The 27477-nt window shown below is 37.5% G+C and overlaps 4 protein-coding genes across 4 annotated transcripts in view; 2 read left to right on the plus strand and 2 right to left on the minus strand.

Moving 5' to 3' along the window:
• The first annotated feature begins 930 nt into the window (after positions 1–930).
• On the plus strand, positions 931–4726 carry LOC144442921 (E3 ubiquitin-protein ligase MARCHF3-like). The gene is made up of 4 exons (XM_078132295.1): positions 931–1049; positions 2245–2461; positions 3202–3414; positions 4505–4726. Exons 1-4 carry the CDS (start codon positions 931–933, stop codon positions 4724–4726), a joined length of 771 nt encoding a protein of 256 aa, XP_077988421.1.
• Positions 4727–5509: 783 nt separating this feature from the next.
• Positions 5510–11938, minus strand: LOC144442922 (arylsulfatase B-like). The gene is made up of 7 exons (XM_078132296.1): positions 11684–11938; positions 9806–9995; positions 9155–9327; positions 8583–8793; positions 6812–7052; positions 6224–6390; positions 5510–5778 (listed from the first exon to the last, which is right to left on the minus strand). The coding sequence occupies exons 1-7, from the start codon at positions 11936–11938 to the stop codon at positions 5510–5512; spliced, it is 1506 nt and encodes a 501-aa protein (XP_077988422.1).
• Positions 11939–13262: 1324 nt separating this feature from the next.
• On the plus strand, positions 13263–20452 carry LOC144442923 (arylsulfatase B-like). Its single transcript, XM_078132297.1, has 7 exons — positions 13263–13517; positions 14751–14940; positions 16232–16407; positions 17378–17588; positions 17883–18123; positions 18894–19060; positions 20184–20452. The coding sequence occupies exons 1-7, from the start codon at positions 13263–13265 to the stop codon at positions 20450–20452; spliced, it is 1509 nt and encodes a 502-aa protein (XP_077988423.1).
• A 6373-nt stretch (positions 20453–26825) lies between these two features.
• The window catches only part of LOC144443512 (gamma-tubulin complex component 4-like), an 11915-nt gene continuing 11263 nt past the window's right edge, over positions 26826–27477 (minus strand). The window contains exon 15 of the mRNA XM_078133018.1: positions 26826–27477. This exon is cut by the window's right edge and continues 175 nt beyond it. The gene's annotated coding sequence lies outside the window, so the exon portion shown is untranslated.

The following is a 27477-nucleotide window of genomic DNA, read 5'->3' on the forward strand; positions in this document are numbered from 1 at the left end:
TCACAACAATCTTACGTAAATTCAACTCCAACATTCACAGAAAACTGCAGCACAGAAGGATGAACTTAGTGACAGTACGTAGTGCACTTGACGTCAAATATACTGTGTGTTCGTAAGTACAGTTTGCGTTTCTTACGTTGACGTTTGAATTTGATGTGTGACGAATGAAAAGGACCCGTTTGTCATTCCTGACTGATGACAGATGTTCACGATCTTTCAAGTAGGTAATGTTTTACTTTATCTAATTTTAGTCCCTCTCAATTTCATTTATTTTTCTACTTCAGTTATATGATTCGTTTATTTTGAGTCGAGCTTTGTTCAATGCTGCCTGATCAGGTTCCAGTACACACTGTCACTGTGAGTACGTACGTCCATAAAATTATTGTAAATAAAATAAGTCATACACTGATACAGGCACGAGTTCCAAAATACATTTCTAAAACCAACATTTTATATTAGACGAAACTGCTTCAGAATTTATCGATGTCAAGAAAACCACACATCGGTTTGTAAACGTCGTAAATACACCGTGCCGGGCTCCTTTGCGGCAACGGTGAAACACACGAGCGGAGTGTAAGGGGGTGTGCGGGGCAGTCGACTGTTAAAGTTACAATTTACCGATTAGAACATATGGATAATAACATCATATCATGTCACCTACTAAAAACAAACTAAGAGGCATCAAACGATCTAAACCGTACCCCGGGAATCACGTCCCAGCTCACAGCAATTAAATATTGATCTATTATACCATTGAAGCGCCACCTGTCGTCAATATCAGGCCAATATTTTAGTCATTCGATTGCCAAACCGCCAGGATATCACAATAGCTTGAGAAACATACTGAGGAGAACATGTCTGCATTACATTGTCAATGTCATGATATCTTGCTCCTGTCATGTAAACAGGTGACTATTTGGAAAGGATATGATGGAGTACCCAACAGCCATCACCATGGTTCCTGTTGCTAAGTTTACATCATCAGGAGTAATAACATCCAGCTCTGAAGATAGTCAACCATCAATGAAAGCATGCCTTAGTTTGACAAGGTAGGGAAAAGTCATTTGTAAGAACATTGCAGTCCCAAGCTATCCATTGATCTATAAACTGAGTTTCCATAATCCCTGTATTTGCATTTGCATGTAATACTAGTAACAGTAGATGTTTTCAGTCCTGTAGGGTGATAGCCCATCACTTCTGAGTTCTTTCCTCATGACGGTGCACGGCTACTGTGTGTATATTATGAACTGGCATACTCAAAATCCACTAGCTTTGCTATAGCGAATTGTAATCATTTCATATTTACATGAACGAAGTTATTGTACGGACTGTGTATCTTTGAGTTCAGAAAATATCTCATTACCCACTTGTTATGATGCGTCCTTATTGAATATAAAATATTGAAAATGGCTCACTGTGATGCTAGTAGCCGTCACCATCAGCGTGGTACTGTCAGATGACAATTATTGATCTAATTACACATGCAAGTAGTAGTACAAAATGCAAAGTACTGTATGTGGAGGCACACTGTGCATCATGAAACTAGCAATAGGTACAATATTAAAGACATCTCAATGTATTTATATAACAAGGAATGCCAGTGAGGGCAATCTCACAGTCTAGTGCCTCCACAAAGGTTGACACTATTTACCAAAATTTTGAGGAGTCCCAAGCTAAAGGCAAGGTAAAGAGTGCAAGCCCTATGGCAGGCACTAAACTGTGACAGTGCCCTCGCTGGCCATAGCATGTGTTATTAATTTTATTTCACTGTCCACTCATTCATCCAATCATTCACATGTCCACTGATCATGCATTCATAATCAATAGAAAAGTTTCCCATTCATGGCACATATTCAAATTGTACTTGTAGATAACCAAATGTGGACACGACCGTATTTATTGGAGGTCAAGTGACCCTGCAGCTCATTTGTAATTATATTTATTTGACATTTGCAAGAAATAAGCTTGTGTGTCTCACTGTACTAGTAGTTTTGTCATCTCAAGCACTCAACGCTAGAAAACATCATTGTAGTGATGTGCAGAACAGATGCACATCGGTTGAAATAACTCCAGCCGGGCAATTGTGCCAGGCAATAGTCTGCACACACAGGCAATAGTCTATTTAAAGATCACATGATTCAATTCTTACCAATGACAGCTTATGTAAGAATGTTGAGCTGTAATAATTTACATACAAACTCCAAATAATTACATGTATGATGTATGATGAGTATTATCTTTCAGTTTTAGTACTGTGCTGAGTGATGGACCAATTTGTCGTATTTGTCATGAGGGAGATAAGTATGGGGAAGAACTGATATCACCTTGTCATTGTACGGGTACTATGCGGTATTTGCATCGTGGTTGCATTGAACATTGGCTGGCCACTGCTAATACTACAACTTGTGAATTGTGCCATTATGAATTCAGAACAAGAAAGAAATCTCAACCAATCACACAGGTAACATCTTCTGTCGGTAACATGTCATTGTTAATAACTACTGTAGTCATAAGTTATTCGGCACTAGATTTATTTTAGCTGAATACGCACAAAAACATTTTTTCGCAGAAATAAGTCTTGCTAGCATACTTTACAAGTTGTCATATTCATAATATTCAGTTGCTGTGAAAGGTGTCAACAAAGGTTACACTGAATATGGTGGGCTGATTGGATGACTTATATATGAAAGTAGCACTGTCTACTTTCCCCCTTGCACCGTCTGCCAAATTAAAAGTGATCCTGACACATCATAAATTGCCATTCCACCAAATCTTTCATGCACCAAAACGAATAGAATATATACCAAATTGACATAACAGACTGGATGTTCAAGAATATATATTCATACCTGTTCTCAGTTAAAATCCATGAAAAAATCTGCTGATCAGATAATTGAGATAGTGATCAAAATAAAATAAAATTTTAGTCATTTCAGAATCCAATATGGCTGCCAAATACTATCTTCACTCGACAATGGGAAAATAAAAGACTGATGATTCTTTGAAAACAAGGCAGTGAACCTTAAAATTTCTTTTATCACTTCAAAAGAACCAGGGACAAGCTTTCATATGACAAAGTGTGGAGAGAATTGAAGAACTTTGGTTTTCAAGGAAATTTGTCATGGGAACACGTTTTACAATAATGTAGGTCAACATTCCTGAGATGGACGCAAAGTACATTTTGTATATATATATTTACAGTGGCTTCAGCGACCAAGCCAACCACGTGATAGAAGAAATTTTCTGGGTGACATTGCGTGCTTGCTTATTCTCACTATACTAGTTAGCGTTAGTGCTTGGTTATGTTTGAATGGTGCTGAGCACTATCTACGTCATAATGGCCATCAATGGGAGGCAGCTGGATTGGTTGGCCTCACAGTTATTTTGCTCCTCATCTTCCTTTTCTGGGCCATAGTAAGTATAAATAATTTTCATATTAATCTTTTCAAGCTGTGGTAGCTGTATCTGGTGCATTTTAAGGGGACATTATGTTTTAATGACCCCTAATATGGCTTGTACCTTCTAACATATATAAACCTGTTACCAGTTCAAAGATGCGTCACATGTCTCCCCATATGGTGCGTATGCTGTACGTGCAGGGAGTTTACGCATGCTATTCAGTGGAATGGTTGTCACATGACCATACCCTGGATTTACCAGCAAGATCCTGTTCATGTTCTGTGTCATTGATGGTGTTTAGTGTTTGTTCTATAAAATCACTCACATTAAAGAGGTCAAATTGTCTTAAAATTTCCATTATTTCATGATGAAAATGTTATTTCAAATGTAGTAGAGACAAAACGATCCTAAACGTAGCCACATAAGGGACGTCTCCCACAATGCATCTTGGAACCAGAAAATCATCCATTTAACAGCATTATGGATAAGTTGTCTGTAGTTATACAAAGTCAATGAAGGCATAACTATGATGATGAAAAACAATATTCAGGCATTTCAATATGTTTCAGGGTGTGCATCGTGTATATCAAATCTACTTGAAAAGACTGAGCTACAGTTACAGCTATTGCAGCTTTTAACTATAGAGAACAGTCATAAAAGAAGCTCTTTCTTAGTTTGAACATAATGCATAGTGTGTTGCCCCAAGTACATATTTCAACATAGTATTTTGCGCATGTCAAGAAGTAGATAGTTGTTGGCATACATATCTAATAAATCAACCGAGAATAAAAGATGTACAGCGATTCTGAGGTTGTACAACTATACACTATTTTTGTGACTGTTCTCAATCATCCAAGCATGAAGTTATCATCATGGAATAATTAGACTCCATCCTACTGGATTCGACTTGCTATTGTTTTGAGCGGTAACAGTTTCACATTCTAGTCTTTATGCTTCTTCAGACAGACAGACCTTAAATGACAGGTGGTTGATGACACACAATTCTGTTTCCACTCAAAATAACAGCAAGTAACCCAGTTGGATTTCGTAATAAATACAGACACACTAAAGGTTAGAATCTCTTTCTGCCCATCCTGTCCACTAGCTATCCTTTAGGTACCACCTCCATATTTGGAAACTATGGAGAAATGAAAACCAACTGGTGCAGTTAGTTGATTCACAAATATATAATGACCAAGATGAAGCAGTTGAGTTGATAGAATCACAAGTAACCAACTATCAGGATGAAGCAGAGCAGCATCAAAGCAGCCGTGATAACCACATTGTTGAAGAAATGCATGTGTATGCCATGGAAACACAAGTGTAAATGAAATGACATGAAAAGTGATGCAAAAGGAGCAAATATTGAGGTCTGTGGATAGACACAAGACAGAGTTACATTAGTCGCAGGATCGATAAAATTGCTTTTCGTCAACAAATGAATGAGTTGGGTGTTAGAAACAGCTGGAGGACACAATTATTTACGCAGAACTGTAGTAGTTGCAAAATTCTCCTTTATTGCTTAAGGAAGTGATATCACCATGATTTAGGATTTTTCATTGAACTTAGAGTCTGGGCTCAGTGTAATGCTGTCATTCTTTAATAAACAGTACCACTGACACTACGAGAGAAGTTATGGAAGCCTACAACATAAACACAGTTACTGTAATCTTAATAAGTATTACACACTTTATTTCAAGTGCTCAAACAGCATTGGTCTTGTTTTTTCATGGTGTTCCTTTGAATAATTTATCATAATTACAGACATTAAATACTAAAATGTATATATTACAATAAGATAATTAAAAAAAATAAAGACATAAACAGAAAGAAATGTACAGTTTTAATTTATAATATTACTCTAAAACTTTTAGTTTTACAAGTAGTCGAAATTATCATTCATACTAATCATTCTGCAACAATGTGATAGATGACTCGTACTCCAGTTATATATGTAATAGATAGTCAATGAGTTCGGGAGGGTTATGTGCCAATAAACAAGGGTCTCTGATTGGCCAAGTCGGTCTAGCCATAGTATAAAAGCCTTTATTATCATGACAATTGGAATTACTTGTTTGTAGAGCAAAACGTTACCACTGACAGCTGTTTGTTAGTCAGTTGGTCCATAATCCCCACCATTGCTTTGGCAAAGTGCTACATGTGGTGAACTGCTTTCACAATATATTTCACCTTCACGATATTTTTGCAGTTTTTTCAGTAAAAATACAACAATATCAGGTCTGCTATTTGATAGGTCAATTTCTTCATTCGGGTCTTGTTCCAGGTTAAATAAAAACAGCATCTGTCCCTTTTTTTCTGGTGAGGGAATTGAGTCTCCTTGGTGATATTCAGGAGGTAAAACCCATGTAAGTTGTGACCCTTTTTAAAAAGGAAGAAATTATCATTTTAATAGTCATTGATGGAAGTGCATGTGAGCAATATGATATGTGTCAGTTAAATGCCAGGCATGTGCAAACTCCCAGTAAAATATTGTGGATAGATTTATTTATTTGGCAATAGAATATGGGTAAAGATACATATAGAAGTACTGTCGGTCGGGGATAAAACACAAAAGCAATTAACACTTCTTTCCATAATGGGCACAAGGTCTTCTAATGCATGTAAAAGTAGGGTTGTATAAAACAAAACAAAACATTCATGTACCTAAATTATTCTCGCAAAAAGTGGGGTTTTTTCCCACTCTTGTAAACATGTACGTGTGTTCTACCATAGCCACAAATGGAAGAGGTCTGTGGTGCTATGCTGCTGGTGAAAAGATTTCTTAACTAAGAAGTGTGAAATTAAGAAGCAAAAACAAGCTTACCATGTTGACCAGTCACTAATTTCCAATGACCCACAATGATGGCTGAAGTCTTCATGATATCAAAGATATCATTGTGTTCCCATGGGTTGACATCTGCAATACTTACTGATGCTCTTATTTCCCTCATATGAATCAGTAATTCTTTCCGTGGAGAATTTGACCCACCACTGCAATCAAATATTGAAAGGGGAATAGGTACTTCATTAAAAATGAATGGGCTCTCAAATGGCCATGTGTACACACAGAAGTATGACTGATTTGTAAGTGATGTACATAAATTACATACGAATTTGCATAATTCACACATGGTTGTGGCTTGCAGATAATTTGCATAACTAATGCTTTCTAATTCAGTGTACTTGTATTATAATGCCATTTCCTCTCATATTTATGCTTTAGGAGTGTACCATGAATATAATTGCAACTATTCGGCATGTTTCTTGTTTGTATATTTGAAAGAAAAATAGATACATAGATATATCAAACAAGATTGAGTGGATTTGAAAGATATTTGTGAAAGTATTGCCTAATAGACAATGACCATGTGTAGTGTACCGATCCCATACTAATGTGATGAATGTGTTGTACCTAATCATATCCCACATATTGAAGCCATCGAATCTCATGCCCTCAACGGTACCACCAGCAAGATGCACCAATGTTGGTAACCAGTCAATCATATGCATCATTTCATACGACGACCGCCTTGGTTTTACCAATAAAGGACTATTGACAAATGATAAAACACGCACACCTCCTTCCCATAAAGTTCCTTTGCCACCTCTCAAAGGCCAGTTTCTGCCGCCTGTGTGAAACTGTGCCCCGTTGTCTAGAAATTATGAGATAAAATAATTATTACGGTAACATTTTGAAGTCACACAATTTGATTCAGTACTGATATTGAAAATTTTAATGTATACATGTGTCGTTAATCTTCTCTCTATACCAAATAATGTAGCGAATGTACACACAGCTTACAGTACTCTCAAAGTTAAGTAGTCACCCTCCTACCGAGAACACAAGAGCACACAGGAATAGCTCAGACTGAGATGCATGATTCGTCAGTTTACATCGCAGATCGAGATGGTAACTTCTTTTCAACCGAATTCCTCCTGGCCCTTATTAATAAACCTTTACATAATTTGCATGGTTTTCTGTTAGTCAATAAAGTTAAAGCGTCTTCTATGTGATGGATGCAAGTGAACGATGACGTCATCTAGCTGTTTATGATAATTAGCTTAAAATGAGACTGTCAGTATTCTTATAGTCAACATCACCAATGCCATATGCTCTCATTACTCCATTATTTGATAAAGCAATTATATTTACACTCAAGTGATCACAATATGTCAACGCCTACTTTTCTCGCCATTCAACCAATTTTAGCCAGGATTAAAACTATTAGTCGAGTAACTCAATTTGAGAAGTGAATTTGGTATATTTTTAGACAAAGGGATGAAATTGCCGAAAAAATAAATATTGAAATATTGGTCTGTGACACATGCAGGTTTATATAGACCTGGGATAAATAGGTCGAAATGATAGTTTATTCAATTTAAGTATGTAAACTATTGTATTCAATGTTCAATGACTTTTTAGTTTACAGATTTAGGCAAAAATTAGTCTGTATATTTTCAGAAACATGCAAGAATTGGTATGATGTACACTTTTTAGCATTTTTAAAAGAACATTTCAATCATCTTCCCATAAAAACGTGACGGGCACAGAAATCACATAACTATAAGATAGAAAATACCAGAGGCGATTCCAATGATGGTGGTGGTGGTGGTGGTGGTGGCGATGGTGGTGGGAGTGGTGGTTATGATGATGATGATGATGGTGGTGGTGGTGGTGGTGTTAATGATAATGTTGGGTTCTTATATAGCACTTTCCCACACCGTGCTCAAAGCGCTTTACAATTATTACCCCTGGCTCAGATCAGAACGGCACAACTTCCTCAACTCCCCAGGGAGCATACAATCCATTGCAGCCATTTCAGTGCATAGGATTAAAGCCTTCACATTGCAACCTACATCCTACCAGGTCCCCAATTATACAGCTGGGTTGACTGAAGCACAGTCGTGGTTCAAATCTTGCCCAAGGACTTTAGCCACTCAGAAACAAACAGCAGGCAGCGACAGGGCTCGAACCTGCAACCTGTGTTGATGATGATGATGATGATGATGATGGTGATGACGACATGGTTTTATGAAAAGACTTCACTGTTGGCATTTCTGGCATAACTGGATTCTGTCCGTCCAAATATGGCACAAAGGTATGCGTGTTGAACAGATTGATTGTTATTTTGACAAGATCACATGCTAGAAAAATCCTATGGAAATACAGAAAAATGCTTTACCTGAAGCAAAAATAAGTAGTGTGTTATTCCACAGTCCAGTTTCCTTCAAAGTCGATGTCAAATTTCCTATACCTTCATCCATACATGTTGCCATGGCAGCATAGATTTTCCGTATGTCATCGACATCTTCGTTTTTATATAAATCAAAATATTCGTTGGGGACTTCTAAAGGGCCGTGGACTGCTTGGTGAGCTAGGTACATGAACATTGGCTGAAAAGAAACAGGTACAGTGCATAAAGTAAACAGCTCGGTATTAGTGGATGCGGGGGGGGGGGGGGGTATTCTTGCATAATCTTTGTAGATGTTACTCTTAATTTGCATGTTGTCAACCAGTCTGCGATACTGGCCCTAGACCAATAGATTTCAGTAAGAACCTCGGGTAAGGACCAACAATTTTGCAGAGTTAGTAGTAAAACGACCTGTTGGTCCTAATGACTGAATATGAAGAAATACTATTAGGACTGTATTACATTGTAAAACAAATATATACATAACAGTTCGAGAAGATAGCGATATAATATCTTCTTTACCGACAACTTTCAGTTTTATTGGTATCTAAAAACTTACATACTTTTTGAGGGTCTTGTTGTTCAATTATTCGCTGGGCTTCTTTCGTGAATATATGGGTGGAATATTGGTTCGCATATTCATCAGCCACATTCTTTGAATTCCTCCAAAGATCTCGACAGCTTCCGCCATGTCCAAGTCGATGTGTATAGTAATCTCCGGCTGCACCGTGATAACCTAAAGAGAAATGCGGCTTGATTCTCAGTTAGATGACAGTGTGGTCAGTATGATTCTCTACCTGTGTCGCAAAGCAGAGCACACTTTCCGATGACGCAACAGTACGGGGTAGGGGCGTCGTTATGCGTTGCCGTAAAGAGGCTAGTGTTTTACGACGACGGGAAAATATATGCACGTGAACCTATTCTTTGCAAAATTATTCACCAGGTGTAAACTGGAAACTTCCCGTATCAATATTTACAAATAGACACTCTGAACACACGATAAAGATAGCTTGAAGTACTTCATACTTTCTTACGTCGCGTATTGAATCATCCTGCTGTTTGTTGCATACGAAAGATGATTTTCCGATACCTCCAATTTTCAAAGCCAGTTTGAAATGTTCACCACGAAAGAAACGACGTTCTTATCAAGTCAGCTACATTCAATGCTAATATTTGTAAAATGGGCTTAGATTGTTTAACATGTAACTACTCACCAAAGAAAGTATCAAAGCCTTTACTAGTGGGTACGCATTCTTTCTTTTCAAATCCAAGATGCCACTTTCCAATCATGTGAGTAGAGTAGCCGTATTTCTTGAGCATCATGGGTAGAGTTATTGTTTCTGCAGCCATGCAAAATCTAACTCGGTGTTGATCCAAACACGTGTAATCAAAACCAGTGTGTATCTGAAATCATATGGAACCAGTGACAAACGAGCATTTACTACCAAAAGCACATGTCAGTTTGCTATAGTCAAGCATAAGCATAATGCATATGAAATCGCATGTTTAACCTTCGCGCTATTGGTGAGCCTATGGTGATCATTCACGGGATCATTCAATACGTGCCAATGCCACCTACGGAAAGGAGTGTGTAACTATTGCGCGGGTTGCATGCGGGCCGTTGCGGGTCGCTGCGGGCCTGGGTACAGAGGCAAAGTAGTAATTTATTTATTTGTGAAGTTTTTGTCAGTTTGCCAATAAAAAGACTGAAATTCCGCGTGACTGCGAAATCTCGCGTTGTCATTCAGCTAAAAACGTCAGTCATTTATTAGTAATCATCATTAATCATACTATTAACACATGTTGACGTATTCACGATCCTGACACAGACTGTCCGACATTCGTCAGTACAAGAAAGATTTTCAAATGGTCGAAACGACAGAAACATGAACACAAAATTAACAAAATAAAAACCCACAAAATACGCATACTTCAAGTGTCTAGGCAAGTCAGAGGAAAAATTTCAGCTAAATCAGAGTTCTGATCAACAAACAAGGAAATTGTTTAGCTACATTAATTATTTTGACAGGATTTTTGATAGTGCAATATATAATACAGTTCCGATACCGTGACTGTCATTGAAACAAGTGTGATGATTCTGGTGACCCTGGGTTATTTTGTAATCAATAAATGGCAGCCTGGGGGATAATACATTGAACATATATAATAATGTTATACAAAATAAAAACATGCTGTCGCATATTTCTACTGTACTGTACTGTACTCTACTCTATTCTATTATATTCTACTCTACTCTACTCTACTTTTTTTGAGATAAGCATTATTTATAAAAGAAAATAAAGAGTGCTAGTGAGCAAGGAATAACAATTAAGCACATTTGATAAGTCGGAGCTACTTACATTGTCAAAAATAATGTTGTTAATAGTTGTTAAATTACTGTATAATATGACCAAAAAATATGGGTTGATACAAGAAATAGTGATTTCCTAGAAAACGAAGGTATCATACTGTTCTCTATATCTTTTACATTTGCAGCAATGTTTAAATATTCAAAGTATAAGAAAAATCTGAGGCATTGTTACAATTTGACACCCCCCCCCCCCCCAGTACTCGTTTAATAATCTGCAGTTATTGAATATATCAGAACTGTATATTAGTAATGCACGGCTTCACTTGCATTCACAATCGGTCGAATGATTGTCACAGCTGTTGAAAGAGGGTGATAATAAGTGAGCCATATTGTCTATTTGAAATTTAAATGATAACACGGGAACTTAATTCACGTACAATATATCTGTCCCTATACCATCAGATATGAGCTTTCTGTTTGTATCTTTATACTTGGTCCTGACTTTACGTTCCGACTCGGAGTAAATATTTAACGAAAATCATTTTCGCCTATTAGTCACATAGAAGTAATTTGAAAAGTATTTGAGTTTTCTACGAATACTTCTTTGGCGCTTCATGAGCAAATCTTACAACCCGAAATTCTATGATCTTCAAGTTGCTATGAACAAATAAATGCTTTTCAATTTGGGTGCCTAATAAATGCAAGTTGATATGACCAGACGATACAAAAATGGCTGACAGTGATTTACTCAACACACCGTGTAACAGTTCTGCATACGTACCTGATAACGTCCCATCATAAGAGAACTTCGTGATGGCATACACGATAACATACCATAGTGTCGTTCCAGTTTCACTCCTTCCGCGGCTAATTTATCAATATTAGGCGTTTTCACAACTGAACCATTTCGATACCCTACATCGGCGAATCCTAAATCGTCGGCCAAAATGAATATTATATGTGGTCTGTTTACTTCGCTTGACGTAAACATAGGTAAACCCAGTGATAAAACGATCAAATGTAAGTAACACTCCATATTGATTTGAAAACAACAGAGCTTTCAATGTGTCTCTGACTAGAACGCCCAAACCCAAAATGTGGAAGCGTCCATAAGTTATAGGATTATTGACGTACTCGGTATTATGGTAGTGTCACACATGTGTTTATAAAACCATCTATATGTAATAGATGTCGTCCTAGGAGTCATTTTGACGGTAGTATGGAAAACCCGGAATCCAAAATCCGGAATTTATCGTAATTGTCGTTATTCAAGTTGTATCTTTAAATGAACACGCGCACTCTCAGTGAACATTTCGGTGATGGCAGAGATGGTTTCGAAAATTATGGTGAAATACTAAAATTGATTCACTTCCTGGTATTTAATGACTACTGTATGTTTGAGCACCACAACTAGATTATATTACGAGCTCTAAATGTCCCTGTGTGTGTTAATTAGCTCAGAGGAGGAAACTTAGGTCTCAATCCTCGTCAATATGTCAAAAGGACTGGGCCATTATTTCAAGGAGGTGTGGCAAAATTTAGGCTCACTTGATCTTACCCATTTTTCTTATTCTTAGGAAGTCTGGACAGATGCCGGGGACAGATGAAGACTTGTTGTTGTTGTTGTTGTTGTTGTTGTTGTTGTTGTTGTTGTTAGTTAGTTAGTTAATTTTGATTTCCTAAATACAATTTAAATGGTGTACACTTCTCCGTAATGAGTGATAATCAGTATTGAGGGAAAGGGGAGCCCAGGAACAATAAGCATACATACATACATACATACATACATACATACATACATACATACGTGCATACATACGCACATATGCACACATGCACTTGCGCATACACACATACTCGCATACACACATACATACATACACACATACATACATACATACGTGCATACGTGCATACATGCACATATGCACACATGCACACGCGCATACACATACTCGCATACACACATACATACATACATACACACATACACACACATACATACATACATACATACATACATACATACATACATACATACACTCACGCACCCCCCCCCCCCACACACACACACACACCATAGACCCTACATGTGTAGGGTCTATGCACACACGCAAGCACCTGCCTCCCCCCCCCCACACACACACACACAACAGTCACCATTTACCGATGCATGTAAGATTGCTTGGCAAAATATAACTGATATGATATCAAAACAATACTGAACACATATGTGGCACTACAATAATAACGAATATGTTAATATATATATAATTTTTTTGGACTATTCCACATTTGGTCTATACCGGGCATTGTATCTATGCCAGACACATTGAAAGCTCTGTTGTTTTCAAATCAATATGGAGTGTTACTTACATTTGATCGTTTTATCACTGGGTTTACCTATGTTTACGTCAAGCGAAGTAAACAGACCACATATAATATTCATTTTGGCCGACGATTTAGGATTCGCCGATGTAGGGTATCGAAATGGTTCAGTTGTGAAAACGCCTAATATTGATAAATTAGCTTCGGAAGGAGTGAAACTGGAACGACACTATGGTATGTTATCGTGTATGCCATCACGAAGTTCTCTTATGATGGGACGTTATCAGGTAGGCAGAACTCGGTTGAGCACATCTCATTTTGGACATTGAGAAAAACGGATAGCTGTGGGTAGGAATCCCACCACACATTCTGGACACGTTTGAAAGCACAATGTGACGAGCAATCAAGGATTTTATTCGATTCACTTCTTGTGTATTTCCTTACACTATTCTTTTTCACCTACTACATTCAATATTCTGTTATTCACACTTATACCATGCACGAGTCAAGTTGCACAAAAATATGAAATAATATACTGTGATCGTTCTGCGTCACGACAACGCGGGTCTATGTCACGACAACGCGTGTGTACGTCACTGGTTCTGCTGTGTTGGAAATATGCGTCAAAACGTTCAAAATTGTCAGTACTTTTCCTGATTTTTCCTTGATGATACTGGCGCTTGAATAATTCACCAATATTTTTCTTCATTCAGCCGGAAAATACTCGTGACCTAAGGGTTGTCACTACGAGTCGCTAACGAGTCTAGCGACTCGTAATGACAAAAGCCCCTTAGGTCACTCGTATTTTCCTTGGCAGAACCATGGAGGGTCTATGGCAGAACGAAGACAAATATTGGGGAATACCATCTAAAAATGACACATTTGACATATACAGCTTTTAACGCATTCGCTCGTAGTATTCTACATTCACCATATTTTCATATTCTTTACGTAAACGCACATTTCAATTCTATATTTCTCATTCGTTTATTTCTTTACAAAGTGCAAATTGTCTTTTCATTCGCACTTTCAGTACTTTTACGTTTACTCGTCATTTTGTTTATTCGGCGCACTTTCACCACATGCATTTCGCATTTGTATATTGGATCACGCTTTCTGCGGGTATACTTATTTGCAATAATGCATAATTATGCAACCAGATATCAAGTGAAAGACATTTCTTTTATACCATTGACCACATACCCATGCTTCGTCATAAGTGTAAAGTAACGAAACTAAATTGAAAACCAAACGTGAAAATTTATTTTTTTATTTTTTTTAAAAACCACATAGGCTTATGAAACTATCATGCTTTGTTGTGGAGAGTAATGAAGAGTTATCACTCGCTATTCATATAATGTTTTCGGATCAAAACTTGTTTTAAAATAATCATAACTGATTTACAACCTTTTGTATGGAGTAGTAATAAACAATTATGACTGGGTCGGCTATATGATTTGTTATGAACAAACACTGTATAATCGTGAACTGTTATCAGTGTTTTATCTCTATGATTTCAGATCCACACTGGTTTTGATTACAGATGTTTGGATCAACAGATGATCAGACTTTGTATGGCTGCAGAAACTGTGACTCTACCCATGAAACTGAAGGAGTACGGCTACTCTACTCACATGATTGGAAAGTGGCATCTTGGACATGAAAAGAAGAAGTGTGTACCCACAAGTAAAGGATTTGATTCCTTCTTTGGTGAGTAGTATAGTACAACTCTAGATTACTGTAGATACAACTATTATGGACAGACTTAGTATATACATCGTCTTCTGCCTCTCATGCAACTTCCTTTCCGTTTTCACGTACATGCAGTGTAAGTCACCCCCTTTGATAGCCCTCGGACCCACTATAGTTATTGTGGTCTGAGGATAGACCTATCTGTCATCCCTTTGGTACACCTGTCCGCAGGCCCTGTTCAATTTGCAAAATTTGCAATTTTCCCCTCGAGTATTAAATGTCGTTGTGTGGTGCTTTTCGGGATAGTCTATCAGACGGTAACTTCGATGTACTATGCCTAAAACACGTTCCCGACCAAAGTGTACCCGGTGTATCCATGGTTCTTCTGACAGAGGGCGCTGTCGAACTCCAAGAATAATCTTTGCTTTAATTTTGCTGGGATAATCCCCAAGCAAATTAATATACAGATTTCCGTCCATTTTTATGTACAGATTTGAGGATGATTCATTTCCAATTGCTATTCGGTTTTAGATGCATTATCTGTCAACTACGCCTGAGATATAATATAATAATAATAATTATGTGTATGTTATTTACTGATTTAAGTTATCGCTTGACCATAGAAGATAAACCTGCTACTGAGCAATTAGTTCATGCATTCATTACATCTCGAATAGATTCATGTAATTCACTTTTATTTGGGCTTCCGAAGTACCTAATCAACCGTATTCAACGTATTCAAAATATTGCTGCTAGAATTGTAACTCGTTCCAAAATCACCTTTCACATCACTCCAATTTTATATCAGTTGCATTGGTTACCTGTTTCTGAACGTATTGTTTTTAAGATTTTAGTTCTTATTTTTAAATCCATTCATAGGCTTGGACCAATTTATCTTTCTGACATGATAGAACTATACGTTCCACGTCGTAATTTAAGGTCAGCTGATCAGTTCAAACTCTGCCCCATTCGATCACGTACGAAGACATATGGTGATCGTGCTTTTAGTGTTGCTGCCCCCACTCTCTGGAATAATCTCCCACTCAACATCCGTCAGTCACCTACCTTATCTGCTTTTAAATCCAATGTTAAAACTTTACTTTTTAAAACTGCTTTTTAAGTGATATTTGTATTGTATGAATTGCTTACAGCGTCTTTGATCACATTTTTTTGTGGATACTGACGCTTTATAAATAAATTATTATCAATTAATTAATAAATAATTCTGTGTGTCGACTTAATTCGTACAACGATTATGTTCTAGTATCACTATCATAAAACACTTGTTGACACCCCCCCCCCCCCCCAGGTTACCATGCTGCAGGCGGAGATTACTATACGCACCGACTTGGTGGAGGTCGCCCAGACTGTAGAGATCTTTGGAGAAATTTCGAGAATGTGGCTGATAAATATGCAAACCAATATTCCACGCATATATTCACTAAAGAAGCCCAGCAAATAGTTGAAGAACACGACCCTAAACAGGTATGTTAGATCACAAATAGCACCGAGAATTGATACACGTTGGGTTTTGAATGAATAAAAAGTATACTGGCAGTATATCATATCAGGGTTAGGAAGATGTCATTATTTACGGATAGGGGTCGGAGGGGGGTCACTCACATATCATATTCTCTAAAAATCATATTGTTCAAACTTTCGCATGTCCCGCAGTACAATACTAATGGCACTAGCTATTTTGACATTAGAATTGTGTTATCCTTAATTTTATTCATTCGTCCACAGTTTAAAGATCTTTAACATTAAAAAACTACCCCTCCCCTAAAATATTTCATTTTTCTCCCCTCCTAACAACTACTGAAAGTGCTCTTGCCCACTGATATTGTGTACGACCGTAACAACTTGCACTAACATGTATGTCCATAAGTTGGGCTGGGGTCAGAATTTACGGCAGGGGGCCTGGGGAGAAATTGGGGGGGGGGGGAGCATGACAAAAAAATTGAGGTTTCAAAGGGGGGGGGGGCATGAAAATTCTGATAGTCTGAAATATTTTACTCATGATACCCCTTCCCACACCCTCTCTACAAGCTATCATGGGGATGCTGTTTCTGCCCAGAATCAAGATTGAAAGATAAAACCCTGCTGACCAAGTACAGCCCAATGTGAGACCTTTTATGCAAAGCCCACATATATTTGTAAAGAAATCTCTCATTGTTATGTATGGACGCTGAAGTTGATTTCCATAGTTAGTTTAATGGAGTGTACCACCATACTGCACATCTCTGAAATGAGGGGAGGGGGTACTGTATAATTACACATTACAATATGTAAAGCCAGGAGGGGGGGGGGCTACGAAAATTCTTGGGTTCATGGGGGGGGGGGCATGAAAATTTGTTAGAGCGCGAAGGAGGAGCTATTTCTCTCCAGCCCCCCCCCCCCCCCCCAATAACAACCTGTTCACATATACACTACATATGTTATACATTTCTTTCAGCCAATGTTCATGTACCTAGCTTATCAAGCAGTCCACGGCCCTTTAGAAGTCCCCAACGAATATTTTGATCTTTATAAAAACGAAGATGTCGATGACATACGGAAAATTTATGCTGCCATGGCAACCTGTATGGATGAAGGTATAGGGAACTTGACATCGACTTTGAAGGAGACTGGACTGTGGAATAACACAGTGCTTATTTTTGCTTCAGGTAAACCTTTGTAATCAAAGTAACGCTCAATGTCTAGATATACTATATATCTATACACATGCAATATTATGTACACTCATGGTCTGTACGACACGCCGCATCGGTACGCCTATTGGCCTGTTTCTTACGAGAGTGTCAAGATAGTGGCCAATATGGCGATATGGCAGGGCAGATATTACAGTCAATCGTAACATTTTCACATCATTTCAAGGTTTTCAGTGATTTTTTGCGATCCAATTAGACATTTTTACCGATGTTCAAACTGTTGTAATTATTTTATCTCGCCATTTCTAGACAACGGTGCACAGTTTCACACTGGCGGCAGAAACTGGCCTTTGAGAGGTGGCAAAGGAACTATATGGGAAGGAGGTGTGCGTGTTTTATCATTTGTCAATAGTCCTTTATTGGTAAAACCAAGGCGGTCCTCGTATGAAATGATGCACATGATTGATTGGTTACCAACATTGGTGCATCTTGCTGGTGGTACCGTTGATGGCGTAACACTAGATGGAATCAGTATGTGGGATATGATCAGGTGGGAACCCAGACGTAGAGCACATGAGTACACACGAAATACTGACGGCCCTATACATCAACATATAAATGTGTGATAAAACACTAAAGGAAAACGACTACATTTTTTCGTTAAAAAAGATACAAATGTATGTCCATGCATTCATGGCAAACGGTTAAGTGAGTAGATATGTCGATTTAAACCTGTGTTTTTTTTTACCACATAATATATTTTCCTTTAAGCTTATTCAACTACTAATAAAAGACATTGCACCTATTAATTGGGAGTCAATTGAATTAGGTAGTGTAGTGACAGTGGTTTAAATATTGAGCGAAAGCTTGGTTTTAAGTACAACCATGTTAGTTTGACTTGCCTTGATACATATATACGGCAGTGCTCATCGAAAATTCAATACTGAGGTACAGGCTAAGTCAAACTCTATCAGTTGCATCGATCATCGCCGTACTGTTTCAAAGCGTGTCTTGTGAATGATAAAGTGTTGTGTGCAAATTCAATGCTTTCTGGTCACTTGATGCAGTAATGTAAATTCATTCCATTGTCTTACCGTGTTATGTACAGATACACACACATACTTACCTATAGATGATTCAATGCACTTCATGGTGTACAATATTACAATTAAGTCATAATATTTAACAATTTTTTTTAATTGTCCAGTTGCAGCTAGTGCAGATTTAAATTTCAAACCTATGTATAGCCACTGAGACGTGTATTCAACTTTCCAGTTTGAATCCAGATAATATTTCCATTTTTTCAATATTTGATTGCAGTGGCGGGTCACCTTCTCCAAGGAAAGAATTACTTATTCATATGAGTGGAAGAAGGCAAGCAGTCCAAGTTGAGGGTCTAGATCCGTGGGAACATAATGGTATCTATGAAATCAGGAAGACTTCAGCAATCGTTGTGGGTCATTGGAAATTAGTGACCAGTCAATACAGTAAGCAGGTTTTCGCTTCTTCCTTAAATTCTTCTTAGTTGAGAAATCTTTAAATGTTCCCAAAATGTTAATGGTACTCCAGTGTTTTGTCAGAACTTCTTTGATTTAATATTTCTGCTCTGCATAGCATAAATAGAGTACCAAAGGTGAGTTTTGTTATGGTATCGGGTTTGATGATAATACTTAATACATGTAATTTACCATATAAAGCTCAGTCTATGGTGTTTCACTATTTACAACGAAAATCATTAAAACCTACAACAAAACGTTGCCTGAGTGGACAAAAATCTCACTAACATTGCTACATTTTATCATCTGGGTAGACAAAAATCTCACTAACATTGCTACATTTTATCATCTGGGTAGACAAAAATCTCACTAACATTGCTACATTTTATCATCTGGGTAGACAAAAATCTCACTAACATTGCTACATTTTATCGTCTGGCTAGACAAAAATCTCACTAACATTGCTACATTTTATCATCTGGGTAGACAAAAATCTCACTAACATTGCTACATTTTATCGTCTGGGTAGACAAAAATCTCACTAACATTGCTACATTTTATCGTCTGGCGCGACAAAAGTTTACCAACAACTTAACTAACCAACATTGCTACACTTTGTTTGCGCCGATTGTGAGCTACCATTATCAGATAAAATGTACAAGGACAACACATGAAGGTAAAACTAACCTTCCTGAGTCCATTCTGATATTTTTTTTAGACATTCGATTGTCTAAAATGAAACAATTTTACTTCAATTCTTGTCATGTGGAAATGTTGGATTTTTTGACGATAATATTTAGCACCTTTCTAGATATTTGTCTGGCCAGACGATAAAATGTAGCAATGTGTTGGTAAAGTTTTTGTCGAACTAGACATGTTTGATTCAGGTTTCGTGATTTTCATTGTATTACTGCACAAAACGAAAGCAACCATGATATAGGCGACCGTCGATCATCTTCGTAAATTTACAAAAGTTATTCAAGTGATGTGCAAGCGTCAGTCATTTAATTTTACTTGACACGCACTTTCTACAAAGAAATAAAGTACATTCGGATTTTAGAACGACTAGGTCCATCTCTTTACTTTTTTAAAAAAATTTTATTATTCTAAAAAGGATCACCACTTACATGGGTTTTACCTCCTGAATATCACCAAGGAGACTCAATTCCCCCACCTGAAAAAAAGGGACAGATGCTGTTTTTATTTAATCTGGAACAAGACCCGAATGAAGAAACTGACCTATCCAATAGCAGACCTGATATTGTTGTATTTTTACTGAAAAAACTGCAAACATATTATGAAGAAGAAATATATTGCGAAAGCGGTTCACCATATCCATCTTGCAAGAGACTTGGAGATAAGTGGGGACCAATTGACCTTTGACCTGTGTCAAGGAAATCACTGAACTAGCATACTACAAGAAACTGGAACGGGAGCTATTTTGTACCCAAAGTTTGTTCTTATTGTTGACACATTCATTGTTTTGCATGCACTTGTTATGATCGCCCCGTGCTCAGACAACATCAGCAGCCAACAATTTGTCTACAAACTTGTGACAATTAATGGTCTGGACCGTTTATTTGTATAGTTTACAAATGGACATCAAGCCAGTGTACACAATATCATCAAACGACTAGTGGAGGGCAAGTAGGCCAATTAACGGGATTTCACCATTGTATTTTCTAAACACTTCAACACAACCAATTTGCCATGCGCCATGGAAATAAGTTGGACTAACTGACCATTGAAACAAACTTACCCTGCTGCAGTGTACAGCAGGCCTAAGCCAGATTTGCCAATTTTCATAACTATATATTTCAGAGAGGTTGCAGGATTGGTGAAAATGGCATTTCTGTCTTTGGGTCCTGTAAGCATAAAGACGTCGACATGCAGCTACGATAAATCAGACCAGCCTTTGCCACCCCTCCCCTAATTTGACGTATTTCTTGAAAGTTGTAAAAACATTGTAACCCACAATAATTCTCGTGAATAAATTCAGTTTTGAAACTGGCAAATCCTGTCTTTTTATTCATCTAAAAATAAAATAATGTTACAATTTGTAGTATGGTAGTACTAGTACAACCTCTCTCTCTCTCTCTCTCTCTCTCTCTCTCTCTCTCTCTCTCTCTCTCTCTCTCTCTCTCTCTCTCTCTCTCTCTCTCTCTCTCTCTCTCTCTGATTGTGAACACCTTTGTGTATTAATATAAAGTAGTCTTTATTCTAGTAGTAATAGTTCATTTTTCTGTCCTGGAGGTTTGATGGCATTAGCTCTTCTTGGCTCCTTCAGATCGGGTCGGAATCTTCAGAAGAACCTGATCAATCATCATCTCGCCTTGCGAGGATCTTCACTCGATGATTACCAGAGTCGGCGACTACTAAACTGATTACCTTGTCCCCCACCACGTCAATTCCCTCCGGTTCATCGAATGTTTCTATGCCACATTTAATATTGCATAAAAAGCGGCCAATGTGATCAAATTTGACGACCCTATTGTTACCTTGGTCACAGACATATATGTTGTCGCGTTTGTCGACCGCAATACCTGAAGGAACTCGAAGCTGTCCGTTGTCAGTTCCATGGCATCCGAACATTTTGTCAAAGCCGCCGTCAGAGTTAAATATCTGGATTCGATGATTTCCAGAATCAGACACGATGAGTTTCTGTTTTCTGTTAATTGTAATATAAGTGGGACACAGTAGCTGTCCAGGGCCACTGCCCATTGTGCCTATTGTGCCAATACAGCGATAGGTTTGTTGGCAGTAGATAAAGACACAATGTTGGTAGCTATCAACTACATAGATGTTTCCACCTCGTCGATGACGATGGATAGCGATGCCGAAGGGATGCCTCAACTCCTCTTGACCAAAGCAGGCAAGCAGTTTACCAGAAGCGTCACACACTACAATTTGATGATTTCCCCTTCCAGTAAACTTACCATCACTGATGTAATAGTAATTGTTTCTGGATACAGCAACATCACGTGGGCAAAACATCATTCTGAAGTGAGTGAATGCAATCAGCAGGACTCGCTTTCCATTCATGTCAATAACTTCAACTCGGTGGTTACCACAGTCACACACAGCTATGTTATTTGACTCAGTGGTAATTGCCCCAAAAAGATTTGATAGGTTTCGTGGTTCGCCACCGCCGATCCGAAAAGATTTCCAAAGCACCCAAGTTTGTTGTTGGCTACGAGCTTCAAAAATCTGTCTCTTGCCTTTTATTCTATACTGCTGTTGGCTTTCAGACGTGCTTTGAGGGCAAGTTGGTGTGGACAACTGGGCTTTAACACCCTTGAACTCTTCGCGGAGTGTTTGAATTTGTGGACCCAAATTGTTCAGGACAGCTGTAACCGTGTCTTCCGTTGTCTTTCGTCCAACATCATCCATCCTCTGCCTCATCATTTCATCACGCTGTGACATTGTTCCTGCAGTGGTCATTTGGCACAGTGACTTGTGTATTTCATCTATTTTCTGATTTTGAGCTTTGAACTTTTTATCAACTTCCCCAATAAAAAGTTGCATCTCACTTTTCTCTATGTATAACCACTGTTCTAGCATGTCCAGTTCGGTGTCAACTGTGCTATTATCCATGCTTTCCACTAAGAGTTGATTAATGTCATCTTGTCTTGCACCAAGACGTACTAGCGCTGCTGCAGTTTCCTTCCAGTTTTTATTGAATTCTTCCTCACATATTTCTGTTGTGGAGTAATGTAGTAACTTATTTCGCAGCAACTTAATGCGGACAAGGTCAGCTGCAACGCTGTAATCAGAGTAAGAGCGCGGGGCATCCCATCCTCTCGGTGGCGCTTTCAGGTAGCAGATATTTCTCAGTAAAATCATTAGTAGTGATATGTCGAAGCTAGATGACGTTACAGGATGCTCACTTGATGGGTACAGCTGGCCCATTTGCTTGCCATTGATAATCTTTTTTGATCGAAGTCTTTGTAAATAACGTTTTGTGGTATACTTGCCGAGGTTAACTGCCAAGCTATCTGGAGGGTGCACGCTGTCAAAGACCGTTCTGAAAGCTTTACTTCCCCCTTCGATCAAAAGTCGACAGAGGCGATTGAAGTGGACCTTTTCTGGTTGTTTGAAACTCTTTTGATAAATCAAGTCTTGAGTTCATTGTCGAGCTCAGTGTTATAGCCAGTCGGGTGGTTGGTATCTGATATATGATAATAATGCTTGTGCAATATAATGTTCTGGTTTTAGTACCAGTGTCAGAATATGTAATACGAGTGATTCTGTATAGGGCCTTCCGCACTTTTCTTCAAGAACTGTGGAAAAAACAAAAGTCAAAGTATGAAACGGCGATCCCTTGGGCCCGGTATGATAGTTGTTGCTCAACAATTACTGTTACAATACCAATTGCCTCCAAGTACAGATTAGAGCTCAATGTGAAATTTCTCCTGGCAATGCCCAAATCCATTTATAAAGTAATGTCTTATCGGCCCTGAAGTCGATTGTCAATGTTACTTTAATAATGTAGAGCATTGATGTAGCGTACCATACAACTGCATTTCTCCAGGTAGGGGTGGGGATTTGTTTTACCTAAAAATAATGTTCGGCAGGGCGGGGCTACGAAAATTCTTGTGTTCATTTCGGGGGGGAGCATGAACTATTACGCAGTAAATCGAATGTGTACATACATGTACACAAGGTAGCTATCAAACTGCCTGAATCTCCGTTAATTTATTCAACACGGGGAGGAATTTGAGGGTTGGATTAACATCGGTGATATAGTTTCATGGTGATTTGACGACTTGAGGTTTGTATAAACTTCACTTTCGCTTTTGAAAGACGAATGGTTACTGGCGTTGTGTGGTTCTCTCTATATTTACTAACTACATGTAGTGTGCAATACAATATACTCAACAACAACAACAACAACAACAACAACAACAACAACAACAACAACAACAAATTATATGCTAATTATCGAAGAGTGAACAAGTTTTCTCTTCACGCCTAAATGACTAGTACATTTTTTCGTCCAATAATTTGGAGTCACATTCAATCACAAACACCCTCATCTAAATTCAAAAACGACCGTTTTCTAAATTAAAAAAGAGATCAATTGTCTTATAATGTAGTGTGAATGTGACAGTTGCATATCCAGTTGTGACCCCACGAGTACCACCTACAATCGTGTACACACTATGTCATCATCAAAGACCATACACTTACTGGTATGTATAGCTTGTCGAGTCAGACATTATTCCGCCACTATGTAATCCATTTTTTTTTTAAAAATTGTGTTGATTATTTGTCCTCATTTTTATATTACCACAAATTCCAGAATTCAATACATATCTTTATAATCTTTGTTATTTGTGCTTAAATGTTTATGGCAGCATTTGTTCAAATTAAGGACTACAAACCACCAATCCAGAGTCTTCATAACAATCGATGAAGGTGTACGCCCACGCCCGGGGGACATGTTTGTGTCTATTGTTTACCCGCACACCAGAAAAGGAAACCTATTGTGGTCTAACATCTGCATATGTACAATTTAGTTACTTTTGGTTCGACTATCCTCCCCAGTAGAAGATAAAATAAATCAACAGGATGTATTATAAGTTTGGAAACAAATAAACACTTTCGTTTCACACCTGAATCACGTTAGTGGTATTGCATAATAAGCCCGTCTAACGTCCTCCCTGACTTCACATCACACAAATGTCATAAGTCTTCGAGAGTCTATTTGAAGAGGACAATTTGAATATAGTTGCTTACCTCTAATAGTTTTGAATCGACGTGTTAACATGCAAGGCCATTACCACTGTACTACCATCCAACTCCCCTCATACATCCATGGATCATCAAACGCACCAGATAATACACAGCATGCAACAGTGAGGTTGTGTCAGGACACGTACAGAAAGAAAATGGAATTACATTACCATAACAATAACTATGATGACCTAACCCATCTAAACCACTTTCAAAATAAATCAAAACTGAATTCACTACCCGTTTGTCTTCATTGAATATGTTTGGTCTGGTATGGCGAGCTTGCTACCTTATATAGAAGTGAGTTCATAACCTTATTACCCATTTGTCTTCAACAGTACTATAATATACTAGAATACATTGGAAAAGGAAAAGATTTGTAAAGCAGTTATACAAATGTAAGCCATGTAGATGACCACTTGTCACCACATACGAAAGTGTTAAGTTTCAGGTATTAAACCGGTTTTACAGGACATGTTTTCTCATATTCACTCCATGGTTTGACGTACTGTAGTCAAACAATAGGTATTGTTCATGTCAATTTATCATTGCCTTGTATTGCTAGACATACTTGTATGGAGGCTGACAAACTACTTATGAGTCATACCAACCTATGAAGTACTGTAGTCTGGCGACAGTGTTATAACTATTCAGTAGTCTACGCAATACAGGAGATAAGCACATATTCTTTAAAAAAAGGCAAATGAGTTTGCCTTACTCAGTGTTCATATATAAAAAGGCGACATCACATTTTCAATACTGGTAATCATGTATAGAATGCAATCAACCATTATATTCACCTTCGCTATGTTTTTACACTTTAATATTGCAAATTTACTTAAAGGTATGTTTTTAACCACATGACCGTACATGTCATGGATGTCACCATGATTGGTGTTTATTCCACCGCTTGTATTGCAGGTGGTCAAACATATAACTAATCATTAACTGTCTTATCAGTGACTGATATGGAAGCCATGCTCTTTAAAGGGGAACACCACTCCAGGAAATGAAGTCATTTTCATAAAGCATTGGTTCTGGGGAGTCATTTCATGATTTTACATCACCTTCAATTACTTGTGATTTTAGAAAAATATCAAGGTAATCTTGTGCATTTTAATATAGGGTATATTTGCTATGGCTATTGCATAATGGGAGTCAGAAAAAATAATGTATTCAAGTTGCACACTGAATATTCATGAGAGCTGTTTTACACTGATGGATATATAGGCACTCAGGACTCATGAAATCACAAGTAATTATTGGTGATGTACCATAATAAAATGACTCTCCAGAACCCATAGTTGATGAAAATGTCAATTTTCTGGCATGCAATCCCTGTTTAATTATTGAATATTGGTCTGGACACTTCATCTACCAATGGTTTAGGATGAAGGGATACTCTAAGCAACTATTGTTCATGTATAACCATGGTGTTCTCCTGTACCTGACAATTAGGCATTTACACCGATTGTGCAATAGCAACATACAACATGAGTGCACACATATCATACTTGTATGTGTTTATAAACAGTAAATTCAAGATAAACTCAGGTCAAAGACTATGAAAGTTTAATCTGTATAGATATGTTTAAGCCATGTACAAGTATGAAAATAATGTAAATTGTCAAATCTAATAATAACAAAGAAGTCAAGGCTGTAACAAATAGAAAATACAAACAAATGGTTATTCCTTATATACATATGCAGACAAGTGAAAAGAAAAAATGTGAGATAGCTAGGCTAGTTGATACATGTATATATAGAGCACTGTCTTAGCAGATTGATATTCACCGAGTTATATATATATATATATATATATATATATATATATATATATATATATATATATATATATATATATATATATATATATATATAACTCGGTGAGTATCAATCTGCTAAGACAGTGCTCTATACCGCAGTGGCAGAGCGTAATAGTTTTATATATATATATATATATAATATATATATATATATATATATATATATATATATATATATATAATATATGTGGGATATTTATACATAACAGTGGGCTGTTCTATGGTCTTCTTTTCCGATAGATGTATTATCTGGACTGTAAATCACACAGGCAAATTGTTGTTATGTGTACAATAACATGTCAGTACACAGAGTAACCATACACTAGTAATTTGAACTTTAGGATGCAGAGGTCTTGATACGTTGGCTATCAAAGTACAAACAAATTGTTGAATATCCAACTAAAACAATCAGCCATTTAATCCTATTTTATAAGTAAATATTTCATTTATATACATTGTGATATTTTCCCCTTGAAGTTTCAAATTTTCAGTATGTTTACTTTAAGAGATATTTAAGTGATCGCAAACATGAAATTAAAATTAGCTGTTGTATTGATGACATAACTATAATAGATAATAATACTAATTAATAGGTCAATGGAAGACAAAGTTCAAGACTGGCACCTGTGTCTGATTTGATAATGTGATGGGGAGAGAGTTACCATTTCGATTGCATATCTTCCATAATGTTCAACTTGGTCACATGACTGTCATAGTTTCCGTTCTGGTCACATGACCGGCATAGTTTCCACTTTGATCACATGACTGTCATAGTTTCCATTCTGGTCACATGACCGGCATAGTTTCCATTTTGATCACATGACAGGTATAATTTCCATTTTAATC

Source organism: Glandiceps talaboti, chromosome 12, assembly GCF_964340395.1.
Source record: "Glandiceps talaboti chromosome 12, keGlaTala1.1, whole genome shotgun sequence".
Taxonomy (NCBI): domain Eukaryota; kingdom Metazoa; phylum Hemichordata; class Enteropneusta; family Spengelidae; genus Glandiceps; species Glandiceps talaboti.

Bases quoted from the DNA above. Each gene is read 5' to 3' on its own strand.
- LOC144442921 (XM_078132295.1), top strand. From the start codon at position 931: ATGGAGTACCCAACAGCCATCACCATGGTTCCTGTTGCTAAGTTTACA. The intron at 1,050-2,244 runs GTAGGGAAAAGT...ATTATCTTTCAG, and splicing joins GCATGCCTTAGTTTGACAAG to TTTTAGTACTGTGCTGAGTG. The intron at 3,415-4,504 runs GTAAGTATAAAT...CCTGTCCACTAG, and splicing joins TCTTCCTTTTCTGGGCCATA to CTATCCTTTAGGTACCACCT.
- LOC144442922 (XM_078132296.1), bottom strand. From the start codon at position 11,938: ATGGAGTGTTACTTACATTTGATCGTTTTATCACTGGGTTTACCTATG. The intron at 9,996-11,683 runs GTACGTATGCAG...ATATGATTTCAG, and splicing joins TTATGATGGGACGTTATCAG to ATACACACTGGTTTTGATTA. The intron at 9,328-9,805 runs GTGAGTAGTTAC...ATTTCTCTTTAG, and splicing joins AGGCTTTGATACTTTCTTTG to GTTATCACGGTGCAGCCGGA.
- LOC144442923 (XM_078132297.1), top strand. From the start codon at position 13,263: ATGGAGTGTTACTTACATTTGATCGTTTTATCACTGGGTTTACCTATG. The intron at 14,941-16,231 runs GTGAGTAGTATA...CCCCCCCCCCAG, and splicing joins AGGATTTGATTCCTTCTTTG to GTTACCATGCTGCAGGCGGA. The intron at 16,408-17,377 runs GTATGTTAGATC...CATTTCTTTCAG, and splicing joins AAGAACACGACCCTAAACAG to CCAATGTTCATGTACCTAGC.